General features: G+C 34.1%; 2 protein-coding genes across 3 annotated transcripts; both read right to left on the reverse strand.

Annotated features, from left to right (window-relative positions):
- Positions 1 to 2,653: 2,653 nt before the first annotated feature.
- Positions 2,654 to 5,687, reverse strand: LOC109151811 (zinc finger protein WIP2). The gene is made up of 2 exons (XM_019299457.1): positions 5,019 to 5,687; positions 2,654 to 3,325 (listed from the first exon to the last, which is right to left on the reverse strand). Exons 1-2 carry the CDS (start codon positions 5,523 to 5,525, stop codon positions 2,894 to 2,896), a joined length of 939 nt encoding a protein of 312 aa, XP_019155002.1. The 5' UTR covers positions 5,526 to 5,687; the 3' UTR covers positions 2,654 to 2,893.
- A 4,603-nt stretch (positions 5,688 to 10,290) lies between these two features.
- Positions 10,291 to 16,097, reverse strand: LOC109150906 (1-acyl-sn-glycerol-3-phosphate acyltransferase 2-like). 2 transcript variants are annotated; one of them, XM_019298909.1, is made up of 12 exons: positions 15,929 to 16,097; positions 15,668 to 15,774; positions 15,190 to 15,312; positions 14,301 to 14,340; positions 14,138 to 14,211; positions 13,562 to 13,621; positions 13,018 to 13,095; positions 12,700 to 12,858; positions 11,726 to 11,851; positions 11,150 to 11,242; positions 10,885 to 10,971; positions 10,291 to 10,770 (listed from the first exon to the last, which is right to left on the reverse strand). In XM_019298909.1, exons 1-12 carry the CDS (start codon positions 16,080 to 16,082, stop codon positions 10,528 to 10,530), a joined length of 1,344 nt encoding a protein of 447 aa, XP_019154454.1. In that variant the 5' UTR covers positions 16,083 to 16,097; the 3' UTR covers positions 10,291 to 10,527. The 2 variants fall into 2 exon arrangements, with proteins under 2 accessions (XP_019154454.1, XP_019154462.1); XM_019298917.1 differs by lacking the exon at positions 15,190 to 15,312 and having other exon boundaries at positions 10,359 to 10,770.
- Between the last annotated feature and the right edge of the window lie 48 nt (positions 16,098 to 16,145).

Raw genomic sequence — 16,145 nt, forward strand, 5'->3', positions numbered from 1 at the left:
GAAAATAGTTATAAAGAGATACTATATTGTAACAAAGTCACTAGTACTAAAAAAAAAAAAATAGAGTAATGAATATTGAAAAAAGGGTATAAAATTGATAGGAATTATTCCATGTGCCTCGCGTCAAGGCATTAACCGGTCCTGCACATACAGGTCATGCTCAGGCTAAACCGGTCTACGCCAGGACGGTTAGTCGATCGTCCCAGTCACTCGAGATTTTCGAGCTCCCTTTGAATTGAAGCATCGTTTTCTCCCGATCTCTTTAGGTCGGTTCCGGCCTACGGCTAGGACTTGATTGGTATTACGTTGTTCAGGAATCTACCGCCACGTGGCGACTTTAGATCAGACTGAATGCGCGCACCCGATGCATGGTCGCCACGTGGCCAAAATGTCGAAGGACTGGAGTGTGTTCCCTTGGCCCCTATAAATACCGCATTTAATGCAATTGGGAGGGATTTTTGGCTGTTTACAACAACGACACTCATAGAGCTCGGGAACGTAACCTCTGACCCACTGTCACGTCTACTGGGCTACATCACTTAGGCGTAAGAGTGTAGGAGAGATAGCCATTCTAATCAACCGACCCTTGTAATACTGATAAACGACCAGATAATAATACAACCGTATTGCAATCGTATTTTACCCTATAAAAAAAAATGAAGTTTAACAATAGTTTGTAAGCCGCTAGTGATGATCGAAAGCGTATTATTTTGTACATAAACTTTGAATTGAGTGGGGTTGAATAAAACGAGTTTAATTATATCTACTCTCAAATTTTACTCCATCACTTTTACTCTTCGCCTCTTTGATGTGACAAACAATGAAAAATTATTTTTATCACGTGAGTCTCAGAAAAATGTCTACATCAAATTTGAGAGTGAGAATAAAACTTTTTTTTGGAAAGCGTGAGAATAAAATTTAAGAGTAGAATATGAAAGTTCAAATAGTATTTTCCACGTCGAATGTTGCTATCATATACTTAATTGGAATTGGCGTGTTACAAATTTTGAAAAATACATATTTTTTTATAATCCAATCCCGAGCACTCCCTCTTGGTAAAAGAGATTAATTGCAAGATATACCTCAATTGATGTGACCTTTAAGGGTTTAAATACCTGTACACGGGTGCTTACAACAAAACCAAGCAGAGAAAAATGAATAAAATCTCAAAAATACCAACACATGGCTACATCAACGCTCCATGAGTTCATCTTAAGTCACCAATTTTAGAGCTAGTGACGCAACGTTAGAAAAATCTTGATCGACACTATTCACACTAAATATTAATTAACAAATCAATGAAAATAGTGATACAATAAATTAAAGTAAGTCTTTCTCTAGCTATGTAATTTCTTAATAATTAATGTGGAAACGTACATTATAATCACGCTAAAGAAATCTAAATTGTAAACTGAATGTTGGGCAGTATGTGATCCATACACATATAAAACATAGATTTGTGTGTTTCTCATGGAGTGGTGGACATAATTGTCATAATACCCTAACCCTACACTACATATACTACACATATTTGATGTTTCACCGAAACGTCAAATTGCTTAGGACTTAGGAGTAGCTTTCCCGTACTTTATGGGACTGTGTTTCCCATCTAGTTTTGTTTCTGCTAAGTCTAGACTCACATATATACATGTTCAGTCCTTCAATTCCTAGCTAGGAGGGGGGGGGGGTGTATCCCCTAGCTAATAATATATTTTATTACTTGCCCAAAGAGGAAAATAATTTATTTTTTTAAAAAAATATTATTTAAACAAATAAAAAAGATAGATGGTAATTGATTCAATAAGTTATTGTCCTAATTAATTAAGAAATGGACATGATTTTTTTTTAAAATATAATTCATTTCTCATGAATGACTTGTATGTTATTATACATAAGTGAGATTTATCATCAGATAATAACTACATGTTTCCCTCTTCATCCAAAGAAAAAAAAAAAAAAAAGTTTGGAGAAATACTAAATTAGAAAGAGGGAAATCAAACCAACTATGATGCATGATGATGAACAAAAAGGAAATCTAAGTAAACTTAATATATTAATACCAATGAGTATGTATGGTAGTGGTTCAAATAAAAGTTTAGTTTCTCTTTAAAAATACATATTATAGTGAGTACTGTAAATAGAGTAACAAGTATCAAAAAGTTTCTTTATTTGGAGTTTAATGAATAACTCAATTTTAAAATAGCGAGTTGAAATATAATGTTCATCGATCAAAAACTAAATATTTCTTATGAGTATCTCAAAAAAAAAAAAAAAAAAAATGAACGAAAAAGATGTCAAGGTTAGTTGGCTTAATGCCAAGTCATCTCCCAACATGTGACCTACTAAGATATAGTTAATAACAACTGTAAAAAAATTTTTCTTTATACTTGCATATAGCAGTGAATGTCACTTAGGTTTCAATAGCAGGATGCTAGGCGCTGCCCAACATAATTACTTGAAACACAAACATAACTTATTAGATGTAGTGTCAATATTAAAACTTACAATTACGTTAAAAGTTACATGTAGTGATAATAAAAACCTAACTTTATTTGATTATATTTATGTAGCTACCGACACTATGATGTATGCAGAACTTGACTCTCCAAACCTAACAAGATGCTTAATCAAATCATGATGCATTCTAACTACATTAATGAAGAATCGAATTGAAGTAGCTAGCTCCAAATTAAAATGAAATAAAGTTAAAGATGAGATACAGCTAGCATCTTTTAACAGATCAGACATGAGTTGGGCATACATACATATATATTATATATAAGTCTAGGCAGGCAGGCCCGCAGGCATATATATGAGATCGAAGATCTCTATCGATGATGAGTGAGTATGCATGAATTGATCGAATTAGCTTAGCTTAGCTTGAATATAATAATCACCATGCATTATCTTGTTCAATCTCGGAAGCCGGATCTTCCTCCTCTTCAAACCCATCATCCCCGTAAGCTCCATGGCCATCGCCAAAAGCCTTAATGTGATCCTTAAGGGACCTCTTGTGCTTGAAGTCAGAGCCGCAGATGCAGTACCAGAGCTTGCCGCAGTTCTTCTCGTGGGTCCTCCAGTCGCCCCTCACGGCGAACGCCTTGCCGCACTTCCGGCACATGAACGGCCGGACGCCGTGCTTCCTCTTGTAATGCGTTTGCAGGGTCCTGAAATCCTTCAGCGGCTTCGACCGAGGGTGATCGATGTTGTTCCGGCACCCCGCCGCGCAGCAGTAGCATGGAAGTCGAAGCATTCCGGTGGGTTGAGTTCCCCGGAGAGACTCCGGCCCTTTTCTGTACTGGGACCCATGCCCCCACATATGCATCTGCACCAACATTATATTATATATATTTATATTTATATTTATCACAACTTATATTCATCAAAATCACAACCCAGCACCAGCTCAGCCAGACCAGGTCATAATGCAAGATTTACCCAATTCAGATACACTCTAGATAGTAATTACCCTTTTTCTCATCACTCAAAAAAGAAAAAAATCATATCACAACCCAAAAAGTCTCAAAAATTCCAAAGTTATATTACTCTACCTTAATTTAAATAATGTAGTACTAAAATAAAAGGAAAATACTTCGTAGTAAAATTAGAGAGAATATATAGAGGGATATATAGTCCGGTATTATGGTTAAAGTATTATATATGATTTATTGAGTCCCATTGCTTATAAATTACCAAAATAATATATAGGAAGTTTTTTACAATATATATTCATAGCTTTGGAACCTATATGTGAAACATTAGTGGATAATGTGTAATGTAATATCTGGTTAAATAAAGTTTTACCAAGGATTAATGCAGCAATAAGTATATATGTGGTACATTTTGTATTTAGAAAATGAAAGAGAAATTATTTCATTTTAACAATTTAATCTCTCTATCATATTTTAATTGTCTTATTTACTATAATTTATAGTTAATTTTATTAAACCTGAGTTAAATTTTTAATACTTGTAGATTTAACTTTTAAAAATTACTACAGATTAGGTATATATTAAGAATAAATTACTTTTTTACTCCAAGCATGACAAAGTAAAATCTTTGGGTTTACACTGCACTCAAGTGATATTCTAGTCTTTAAAAAAAAAAAAACAAAACAAATTTAGGGAAAAATAATTTCAACAATTATGAAATGTCATGATGAAGGAAACAAATTGAAATCAAAAGAAGGAAGCTAAGGGGCTGTGATGGAAAGAGGTGAATTCATAGATACATATAGCATTTATTTTTCAAGTATGTATAAAAGTAGCTTCTTTAATTTGTATCAGGTCAGATCATCACCATCCCTGAAAACATAAAATATTTTGAGTTCAAAACAGCTGCAGATATATATAGATGACAGACTACCTCGGTACTGTACATATATAGGTAAAGACAGAAGGAACAATATTGCTTGTGTTGTTCAATCACACACACCACCACATCGTACGACCAAATTAAAATGTTCAAAGCCCAACCCCCATGCAAATTATCAAACATAAAATAATCAGAAAACACCCAAGAAATTAATTAAAATATACTTTTTTTTTGTCCTAGTTCGCCTTGCCTTAGCTTCTGATCCCCTAATGAAAGTTAATTTAAGTTCGGAATTCAGGTTCAGCTTGGTACTTGGATTAATATAATCTGGGTTAGTTGATGTGGGAACAAGAATCTTGTTCAGATCAAGCGCTTACTACTATACCATAAGTTATAACTAGTAACGAAAAGTATCACCTGTTCCCAATTTTAAGATCAAGAAGCTATTGCTAGTAATCAACCATATTTTGATGGCAGAATGATGAACTGGGCTCGAAGAACCGACACTACCTAACAAACCTAACTAGTTCTAAACCAAAATCATTAAAATTCACACACCCCCCCCCCCCCCTCCCCCCGCACTTGATCTACAGAAAGGAAGTGAAGGATGGGCAAGAAATTGAAGGCTAAAAAGCAAGTGAATCAAAGGCAGATCAGAAAGATGTATGGAAGGTGGAGATGGAGAGGGAATTGAAAGAGCATACTTGCATGTTGTTGTATCTGTTGAAGGTCTTGAAGCAAACAGGACATTCAAACTGGGTTGGGCCAATGAGAATCTGAGAAGGAGTCGGAATCCAATACTGCCCTTTGTTCAGTTTGTTCATCATATAGGGAAGGCACTCAACACCACAATCATCTTCAATATCTTCATTACTATTATTCTGCTGGCCGTGATTATGACCATCTTTATAATCATCAGTTGACGAGCAAGACCGAGAAGCAGCGGCCACCTGCAGATCAGAAGCACTAGGGTTTGGTGGCCCTATGTGAAGCGCCACTGTCACTCCTTCTTCATCATCTTCTTCTTCTTCTTGGCCATTGTTTTGGTTGTGTCTGGTTGGGCCTAGGGTTAGGAGAGGAAGGGCTTCTCGGAGAGGAGGGGAAGGAGGGGTAGTTTGGGAATAGTGAAAAGTAGTAGAGGTATTTGGAGGAGGAAAGTGGTGGAGTTTGAGCCAGTGTTGGGAGTGGAAGTTTGTGTAAGGATCAGACATGGTGTCTGTGTGTGTATTGAGAAAGGTAAAGGGGGAGGAGGGAGAGGGGAGACTTCTTGGCTTGGTGGACTTGCCTTTATAGAAAGAGAAATATAGATATAGAGAGAGAGAAAGAGAGAGAGAGAGAGAGAGTGAAGGTAAAGATGAATGGATGGTGATCTGATCAGGTGTACGTCCTGGGATTGATTAGCAAGAATTTATTATAGCACATTATAAGTTGCTGCTAGTACTGTAAAAGCTGGTAGTCAAGGAAAAGGTAAAACTGTAGAATAAAATTTTTTTACTTCCATGATCTGAGGAGGATTTTAAATGTAGATTATTTTATCATTTTCTCTTCATAATTAGAGTTAATTGCCATATTTGGTAAAATAATTAGTCTATTAGTCAATTTTAGCTTATTTAATCAATATTAGTTGTTTAAATTAGTTAAACAATCAATATAAGTATTTGATTAATTAACTTTTTGTAACAACTTAGTGCTTCAAAATACTAAAATTCAAAAATCTTCTCAAAATAGCTTTTTTATCAGTTTTTTGATAAAGTCATTTTGTATGTAATCAGCTAACCGTTAACAACTAACTAATTTACCAAACACTTTTCTACATTCAACTAATGTTATTATCAACTAGTCAAACCCACTAACCCAATTAGCTAACTGTTATCAGCTAATTAACAATCATTTACCAATCGTTATACCCTACACCACGGCGCACGTAGCACTGTGCGCCGCGCGCCTCCCAAAACGACGTCGTTTTGGGAGGCGCGGTAAGAAGTTTCTGTGATTATGTATATTTGTTCATACAATTATGTATATTTTTTATTATATACATCTTTTATACAATTATATATATTTTTTTATACAATTATGTACATCCGAATCAGGAAATTTTTGTGTATTATGTTAAGAGTTGATGTGTATTATGTTAAAAGTTTATGTTTATTATGTATTATGTTAGATTACGTGTATTATCTTTTAAAAAACAGTATGTATATTTTGTTATACAATTATGTACATTCATATATACAATTATGTACATTCATGTATAACATTATGTACATTTTTGAACATGAGATTTTTTTAAAGTAAAATTAACCACCAAACACTGGGTAGCAAAATTTCAAAAAAAAATAATAATAATAATCTGAAACGACGTTGTTTTGCATCTGGGCACACAATGCAACGCGCGCCGTATTGCAGGATATAAATTGCCATCATTTACCAAACATCCTTTTAACTTTTTGGTTAACTTGGCAGTTTACTACAGGAAATGTTTTCTGTTTTTTTGTTTTTTAATTTTTCAATTATCATTATATGTTTTATATTTTCCATTTTCTATTTATAAAACTGGTTTATTAACACACATTTCTTTAAAATTTATTTACAAAATTAGCAAGTTTAATTTCAAGTGATTCTTTTACCTTATATTTAAGATATTTTTGTATATGTTCAGTTTAAATGGAATGAATATAATTTTTTATTTTAAGTCAAGATGGCATCCGGGTTGGACTCCTATATGGGAATTTATGAGTTCGAGTCTCAGTGGAGGCGTTGTTGGCTCTTCGTGCTTTAGTAGGTTGAGAAAATAACTATGAACAGATACTACATTGTAATAGAGTCAGTAGCATTCAAAACAAAAATATGTAAGATTTTTATAGTTTATATCCTTAACAAATTTACATATGTATATAACATAACTAAAAATATAATATATCCGAACAAATAACATATTAATTTCACCTAAAATTTAGTGTAGATAATATTAATGTGTGTGTGTGTGTGTGTGTGTGTATGTGTATGTGTGCGTGCGTGCGCGCGTGTGAGATATCAACTACTATGAATTAAAGTCAACACCCTAAATTCATATGCATAATCGACAATCTAAATCTTCATAAATATCAATTAAGGGCAAATTAGTCCAAGCAAAATTCTAAACTTCTGTTCAAATAGGTAAGTCAACAACAAAATAGGAGTGTCTATATTATTAAATACTTTCATTTAGATAATAAATTATTGTAATTATTATTAAATATATGAAAATCTAATTGTTTTATTAATGTTTGACGCTATAATTTAGTGAGACAAACACGTGAAGCATACGACAGTAGAATGGGGTGTTGTGTTGTGCTCTGGGCAACTATGTACACTCATGCACAACATCGTGTACACCGTACTTATACATTACACATGAGAACATATCTAAGCCATAAAAATCAATAGATCAATGGCTCATATTAAACCTATTGGAAAAATCAAATTCCACGTAAAAAGGAGCATAATTACACTAAAACAGCTAACTAAAGGGCAAATTAGTTAATTGTTGTGCTTGTATCCGTAAAGATAAGAAAGTCTGATTACCATTCCTCCATCATATTTGTGATCTGTGTAAATCCTCTTTTTTTCTCTTCTTTAATTTATTTCTTTCCATATAAGCACACACACTAAGCCTTTTTTTACATAACAAAGACCAATATGGTCATGTCTTTTAATATATATATATATATATATATATATATATATATATATATATATATATATATGACAAAATTTCAGTGTGGTCAGGCCTTAACATGTGGCCGCACCATTAGGTATGTAAACACGCACCAATAAATCGAGTGATTTTCATAGGAGCAAGACTATATATATAGAACCACTCTTATGGACTATAGGATTGATTGATCGAACAGCACCATAGGAGCAAGACCATATATATACTAAATTACTAATTTGACTATAGGATTGATCGGACCGAGGCAAAGATTTCTCACTTCCGAAATTTTTTCACAAGATGTATACTCCCCGCCCCTTACCATCCCTACATCAGTGTAGTGTCCCCTTATAAATATACATTCCAATTTTTATACTTAAACATGCATATCAAAATTAAGAAAAACGAAATGACCTGACTTGTATATTTAGGTGTATAGGCACAATTATTAGCTAAGTTCATACCTTTCAAACTAGTAATTATTATTGGGATTAGAAAACTCAAATCACATATTCAAAAGAAAAAAAAATGATATTATAAGCATGAACAATATTTTGATTAAATTGTATGAAATGTTTTGAGTAATGCATGTTAGGGTTATATCTAGCTTGGTTCAATTTTAAGACATTGACCTCACCCTATTAGTCACATGATTACGCAGATACCAACGAAATATTAATAGATCAAATCCATTATGATTAATGAAATACTCCGTATATCTGAAGAGCTAATTAGATGAATATGTTTATGTATCAGTTTTAATTTGGAACTCTCGAGGTGATTAGTGATTTGTTTATGGGAAATGAAAATCATTAGATTGAGAAAACCCAACACCTACGCCTGTTTTCAGGAATTTGGTTTGGCATGCATGTAAAAACTTGACATGCACACATCTCCTCTATAGACTACAACAATAACAAAATTATTGATCAATTTATTAAAAAAATAAAATAAAATGACCGGTAGCAATGTGGAATGCATATAATACACTTCCCAATGGGTAGATCTGAGATTAAAAATAAGAATACTTTTCACTCTGTTATTTTTGTGTTTTCAGTTTTCAAGACCGCACGAGTGTGTTTTGCTCTGTAAAACTGTAAAAGATAAGATGTAGGACGACAGCACTCCTGAATTTCTATGTTTGTGTCTTGTACAGTTGCAGATGAAGTAATTTAATGAACTTAATTGAAAGTAACATTAGTGGAAATTAAATGTACTCCTTAGAATGAATAAATACCAAATTTAAAGTCTGTCTGGCTCCAACTTGGGAATCGAAATTGGAATGGAAATTAAATATTTGATAATTGAAATGGGTTTTGTGAAAGTATTTTGCATATTTGATGTGGTATATTATCAATATTGATATTCCATTATGTAGGATCCTATATAATCAGAATAAAGATTTTAAAAATACAAAGAAAAAAAATTTCTTAAGAGTGGCGATGACTAGTAGGGGTATTAGCGAACAGAACTTTTGATAAAATACTCGCGTTCATATTCGGTAAGTGTTTAATTTGTTTATGTTCGTTTATTAAAGTAAACGAACATATATGAACAAATTTTAGAGCTCAGTTCATAAACGAACAAAGTCTAAACAGTTATAGGCTCGTTTGCTAAGAGCTCGTGAACAAGCTCGTTTATGTATGAACAAGCAGTTAAGCATATATATATATATATATATATATATATATATATATATATATATATATATATATATATATATATATATATATTTGTTTGGTAATTGTTTGTGAACATAGATTATTTTTTGTTCACGAACGAATTATGATCATGAACATGAGCCTCTGTTTGGTTATTAAGCGTTCACGAACGAACACGATTACTAATGAATGCTTAACAAATGAACACGAACAGGATTTTTAAAAATTTTAACAAAGGTACACGAACACTTTTAAAATCTTAACAAACGAACACGAACAACTTCTGTTCGTTCATATTCGATTCGTTAACAGCCCTAGCGATGAGGCCAAGTGAGTAAGAAGTCAATGAAGTGAGGAGAGATAAATGAGAATGCAACAAAATGAGGAGTGATGAGGCTTAATTAATAGAATAATGATACCTAATTTCAATAAAGTAATGAGTTCTGACATTAATTTTTATAATTTTATCAAATTTAATCTTCCATCAAATAGTCCATCTCCCTCTCTATTGTTAACTCCATAGACAAATTTGTAAAGAAAACGATGAATCAAGAGGCGAAATTATAAACGCGATAATAATAGCAAGTAGAAAGTATTGCACCTTATTTGCACGACGGATTGGATCAAAGAGTATATGCTAGAGAATTAATACTCTTAGGATTCAAGTGAGGTTGATCATATCATTGTTTTCTGTGAGATATAAAAGACTAAGTAGCATAAATCTCATACAAAAATTTGAGCATATAATCATGTTCACTACATAATACATAAGCTCATCTTCTACTTCAGAAAATGAGCATCTATAGGTGATGAAGAAGGGACCATTGCTATCTGGGAGGGGATAACCATTGTGATTCACTCGTCTTTTCGCTGCCCATTCTCCACGACTTTTTTCCCATTCTGTCGCTTTGCTGGTGCAACCTTGGCAGGCGTTGAGCGCTCCAACTGTGTGAAATTAATCAGTATCTGCATAAGAATGGTAATGACAGCCAACAGTGTGGCTGAAACTGTGATACCCTTCCATGAAGATAAAAGTGGTGAAGATTGGAAGAGTTTAATGGCCCCTACAATTAGCAAACATGCCCAAGATACAACAACCTGTGTGTTTATTGAAAAAGAAAATAATCGAGTTAGCTTGTAACACAACCGTACCCATTGGATTGGAGGCTATAATATAATGTGTTTTACTACTCGCAATAGATTGCATCTTACCACAAGGGATTTCGCTGGCCGGCCAATGTTTTGCAGCTTTTCTTCTCCAAAGGAGTCTTCAGTAATATGTTTGTCTAATAACTTGTCCTTTTCAATTAAAAAGCAGGATAAGAAGGTTTTTACAGAAAACCAAAGTGGAATGTATTTATGAGGTAAAAATCGGAAAACTCTTCACAAATAAAGTATTTTAAATTCTTGGCTTTCAAGTTCATATGAGTTGATTCTCCTATTATACCAGAAGGCATTAAATGAGAAAGGACAAAACCTTGGCAACAAAGACATCCCTACACCATTGAGCTATGTCATCATCATTTTCTGGCAAATCCTTCATCATATGCCGCTTCATATGAATATGCACCTGCACCATCATTAAATAATAGTTAAAAGAATTAGGAACTCTCTACCCATAAACACACAGCATCTAAATGAACTGATATGATTTTCAACTTCTAAATTCCTGGCCAATAGTGGACGTATCATCATAAAGCTAAAGCATTGCTTTTCCGAAGCTCAATTTCACCAAACCCTGTTGTAAAATCCCCCAAATGCAACAAAGTCAAAGATTGAAAGAATCATGCCTATTTGCACCATATAAGCAAATATAGCATAAGGCCTAGTAGCCTACATACAAAACCTGTACCCTTTTGGGCAGATCTTTAGTCCAATCAAACCAGTGTTCAATGGACACAGATCCCTGTTGTTCAACAGATTCAAAGAGGTTGTTACTGTTGGTAACCAAACCAAAACCATAAAAGAAAAGCAAATCACATGCAAAATGCAGTATGACAGGATTGCTTAAACACAGGATGAGTCTTCAACTACTTTTATTGTGCTGGCTTACCACAGAAGGCTGACCCTTGAAAATTCGTAGCATTGTTGGGGCTGGTGAACTTTTAGGAATAGCAACTGTCACCTCATAAATAGCAGGAACAAATGACCGCATGTGATTTACTGCGGTAACAAAACCCTGACATGAAGATAAATATACAAATCATTTCTTCAGAACAATGTGAATCATACCTAAATTCAAAAATAGGTGGCAATTAAAACAAAGAACCAACGAAGTTCAACTCAAACAACAATAATAACTAAAAACCATGTTAATTTTAAATAAATAATATAGCTGTGTCTGAGACATCCATCATATTCAACACAGGAAAACTGCTTTCTATGCCTAGTCCACAGTTCCTTTGAGCCTAAAGAGTGTACATCCAACTTCCACATTTTTCTGGTGTTCTCACCTCCCAAAGAAAAACAATACATATTGCTGGTTTAAGATAGCATACCTAGGCAAAATGACTAAGATCTCCTCTACCTAACTCTGATCTCCAACTTAATCACTTTCTCAAACCATCAACTAATAGACAATAAACTAACAACTTTTCAATAGTCAACAAACCAAAATGTAAACAACTAAACACAGCTAAGTTCTCCCCATGCACACCTCCCCGAGAAAGTATGGGAAACAACTAACAAAGTTGAACAGTTCTATTAATCCTCAAAGTAACCAGCCATTGCCCTAGAAGTAGGGACACTCCTTAGTTGACACTCCAAACTTTGGGGTCACTCTACATCTATCATGAAAGATGAAGCAACAACTAACAGTGCATGATAGACAAACAAACAACAAAGTGTTAGCAATCACAGTAATGAAAATTTTGAAAAGTCAAAAGAAAATTAGTCAAGGTAGAACAGTTGAAATCCCAAGCAAGGGGAGACTATGAAGGTCTAAAGCATGATTTGCACAGATTTCAGGTATAGACAAAAGCATGATGACAGAAATCTTCTCTAAATGAAAGCATATTCTATGCCCACCTTAGTACGAGGAATCAAAACATTCCTTGGAATTGGTAAACCTGTAGATGCAGCATATTCTTGAGCAGCTAAAAGCTTTGCCTGTGTAAAGCGAGTGCCTTCAACAAAAAGTGCCAACCAAAAAGGAAGTGGGTAATCCTGTAGCCTTTTAAGACCTGACTGCATGTCAAACCCCACAAAGTTCAAACTAATCAATTAATTAGGTGATTATAAATCTTAAAATCAAGAAAATTAAATACAAAAACAAATGTGCATATATACAATCATATACACATGGGTACAACACATGCAACTATAATGCACCCTGTTTAGTCATACCTTCAATGTGCTCTCATCCTTGGCCCAACTTCTTTCAAGGAAAAGGTACTCAGAGAAAAACATGGACCAACCAATTACCTGTAGAAATATGAAAATTATAATTGTTCCCAAAATACATTTAAGTATTCAAGTAAAGTGCAAACAAATGAGCAATATAACTTAGTGATTATAGTATTGAACAAAGTACAAGCAAAATTAAATGGGATATTCAGGTTTACTAGGCTTAGCTAACGATGGATCAGAATACATGCTACAGAGTACTCTTTTATTTCCTCCTCTGTACTGAACCTATAAGTAAAATGAATTGATGAAATAAATACTGATTAAAAACCCTCCCAGTACTACCAGAGACCCACAACCATAGATAAATAAGTAGCAGTTTCAGAGACACAAATTAAAACTGCAAGGTTCCGACACTCACAAGATTACTATCATTCAAGATTCATGCAAATATTTGGTGACATCAGAGTTCTAATTATATATCTTCCCAGTTGACAGTTTAACTTTCAGAAGACAATTGGGATTAGTTTCAAGAAAAACTTACTGGAAGGTAAACAGATGATTTTTTCATTACAGCTAGTGTGCTACCAAGGCAACCTGATCGCTGCAGTTGGGAAATTCAAAATTCAATCGTCAGAGGTCTGAAATGATATTAATGACTATATCTGCCAAATTATCATCATGCAACTAATGGAACATGAACTTTATTCATTTTCAAATATTAGTTGACTAATAGTTGAAATGCAAGTGCAAGTTTTTAAGAGAAAATAAGGATAAAAAAACTATTATATATAAAAAAATAATAATAATAATAATAAACATGCAAAACATATATGTGCACATATACTTATAGGTATAGCCACACAAGAATAGGCCCAAACATAAATGTAAATACAACTATAGATAAACATGGATTGCCATCCAAGTCTGATTAAAGTGAATGGCATATGTTAACTAAAGAAGCAACTAATATAAGACAATCCCAAGCTAAAACCCACACACACATATATGTCCATACACTTATAGAGTTTAGCCACATGCGACAGATGGATAGACCCAAGCAACAGATATAAAAAAGAACAGATTTATGAACTAGCAAAGGAACAGATATAAAACGAACCTGAGCTAAAACCCATCCAACAACCCAATCTATGTCACTTCTGTGATTAGATATTAAGAGAGCATGTTCTTTACCTAGAAAATTAGCAGAACGCAACCATGATAAGAACAGCTAAACAAACATGGTGCATACGTATGACTGTTTAACAACTGAAAAACCTTACCCATAAGTTTAAATGTCTCCGGATCTGTATACAATTGGACCTACAACACAAAAATAACCAATATGACAGACTGAACTCACCAATTATAAACATGGAAATGGAGAATGGTAACTTTACTCAAATCTGAAGAAACATTTTGCTATTTCACTGTTAATCTGAGTAAATGTAAAGCATTACCATTTTCCAGTTGCAAGTATCAGAACCACAAGAAAGATAACCAATAGAAAAGATTTCAAGTCAAAAATGATCTGATTATTTGAAATTTGATTGCGCACTCAAAGTATGGACAAGAGGGCAAGACCACAGTGAAAATGATTGCAACTCTTTACTGAAGCAGTGGCACAGTTAATAAATGTCCATTTAATTTAAGGCACTAGTGCATTCTAATTAAATGGGTTAAACATGGAAAATACATTGCCACAATGCCACCCATGTAGAATTCTCTTTGCCAGCCTGCCAAGCACAGCGGTATACATGTTACCCATTGAAAAATGACTTACTCAAGAATCTTTTGCTCCTCAAAAAACTCACCCAGAAAAGTATTCCTTTTGACAAGTGATTACAACTTTCAACACATTCCTAGGCCCTAGGTGAATAGGTAGTTTTGATGTTGATACAGTGAGGTTGGCATAAATCCAGAAATTGCAATTCATGCTTTCATACTTTGGATAACAATGCAACTTTGCTACTTAAGACAAGAAACAAATCATCAATACTGATATTGTGTAGTTCATAGGTGCAAGTCATTGTTCACAAGTTACAACCTACTTCAGTTAGTATAAACACACATGCTTAGCAAATGGAGTATTTAACGCAATAATCAACTAAATCATCTAGATTGAGAGACTGACTAAGGTAAGCAAGCATAATATGGGAATGGAAACATTACCTTGACACCAGCCCACCAATCAATCAGCCACACAAGCTCCAGCCACAACAGCTCTGCAAACAGCCTATTTATCCTCCTGTATGTGCTCTTTGAGAATGGTCTTATAACAACATAGCAAATAGCCTGAGAATTTTCAATTTACATAAAGGGAAATCTATTAGCTTAAGCAATGTTTTTACACATCCAGCTCACTGAATTATTTTAGAAAAGAAACAAATAAATAAACTCAATACTTCCCTTTACACGCTACTTGAGTGAATAAAATGATTGGTTGACAACCAAGCACCAAAGAGATCACGTAATTAACTCATCAAAAAACCTAGGGAGTATGGATCAAACCACCCGAAAAATCCCAGAAATTCTACTACTCCTAACAAAGGCTCTGTTTAATTAACTCTACAAAATGATCACATTGAAGTCCTTAGCTACTAGCATGAGCGGAAAAATAAGAGCATTTGAGGAGGATTGGAAAGAAGACCTGAATGGCATTGGTGAAAAGACCGGAAATGAAGAAAAGAACGCCCACTGGGACGATAACAGCTGCCGCCGCAATCGCCATGCCGGAACTCCCGACTGAATCAAAACCTGTATAAAGAGAAAGAGAAAGAGAAAGAGAGATCGAGAGTTGAAAGTGGAGAGCTGAGCGAAGACTGAAGAGTGGAGTGATTTATAGATGAATCAGAAGGATAAAAAAAATTAAAAAAAAAAAATAAAAATAATACAAAGAAAAGAAGTTCACATCTTAGAGTATGGATATGGTGCCGACTTGAGGAATGAATGGGGAAGTTATGGGCGCTGCGGCTGCGCCTCACTCTCCGACTCTGACCCCGCGCTTTAAACGCAGTTTCATATTTCAAGCTGTCCCGTGCACGACAGCTAGGAAGACGATGCATTTATGTACTATTTTTTATTTTTATTTTTTCCTTTCCTCTCATCACGGACGGGCATTTCATTGA

Source organism: Ipomoea nil, unplaced genomic scaffold (genome assembly GCF_001879475.1).
Source record: "Ipomoea nil cultivar Tokyo-kokei standard unplaced genomic scaffold, Asagao_1.1 scaffold0268, whole genome shotgun sequence".
NCBI lineage: Eukaryota > Viridiplantae > Streptophyta > Magnoliopsida > Solanales > Convolvulaceae > Ipomoea > Ipomoea nil.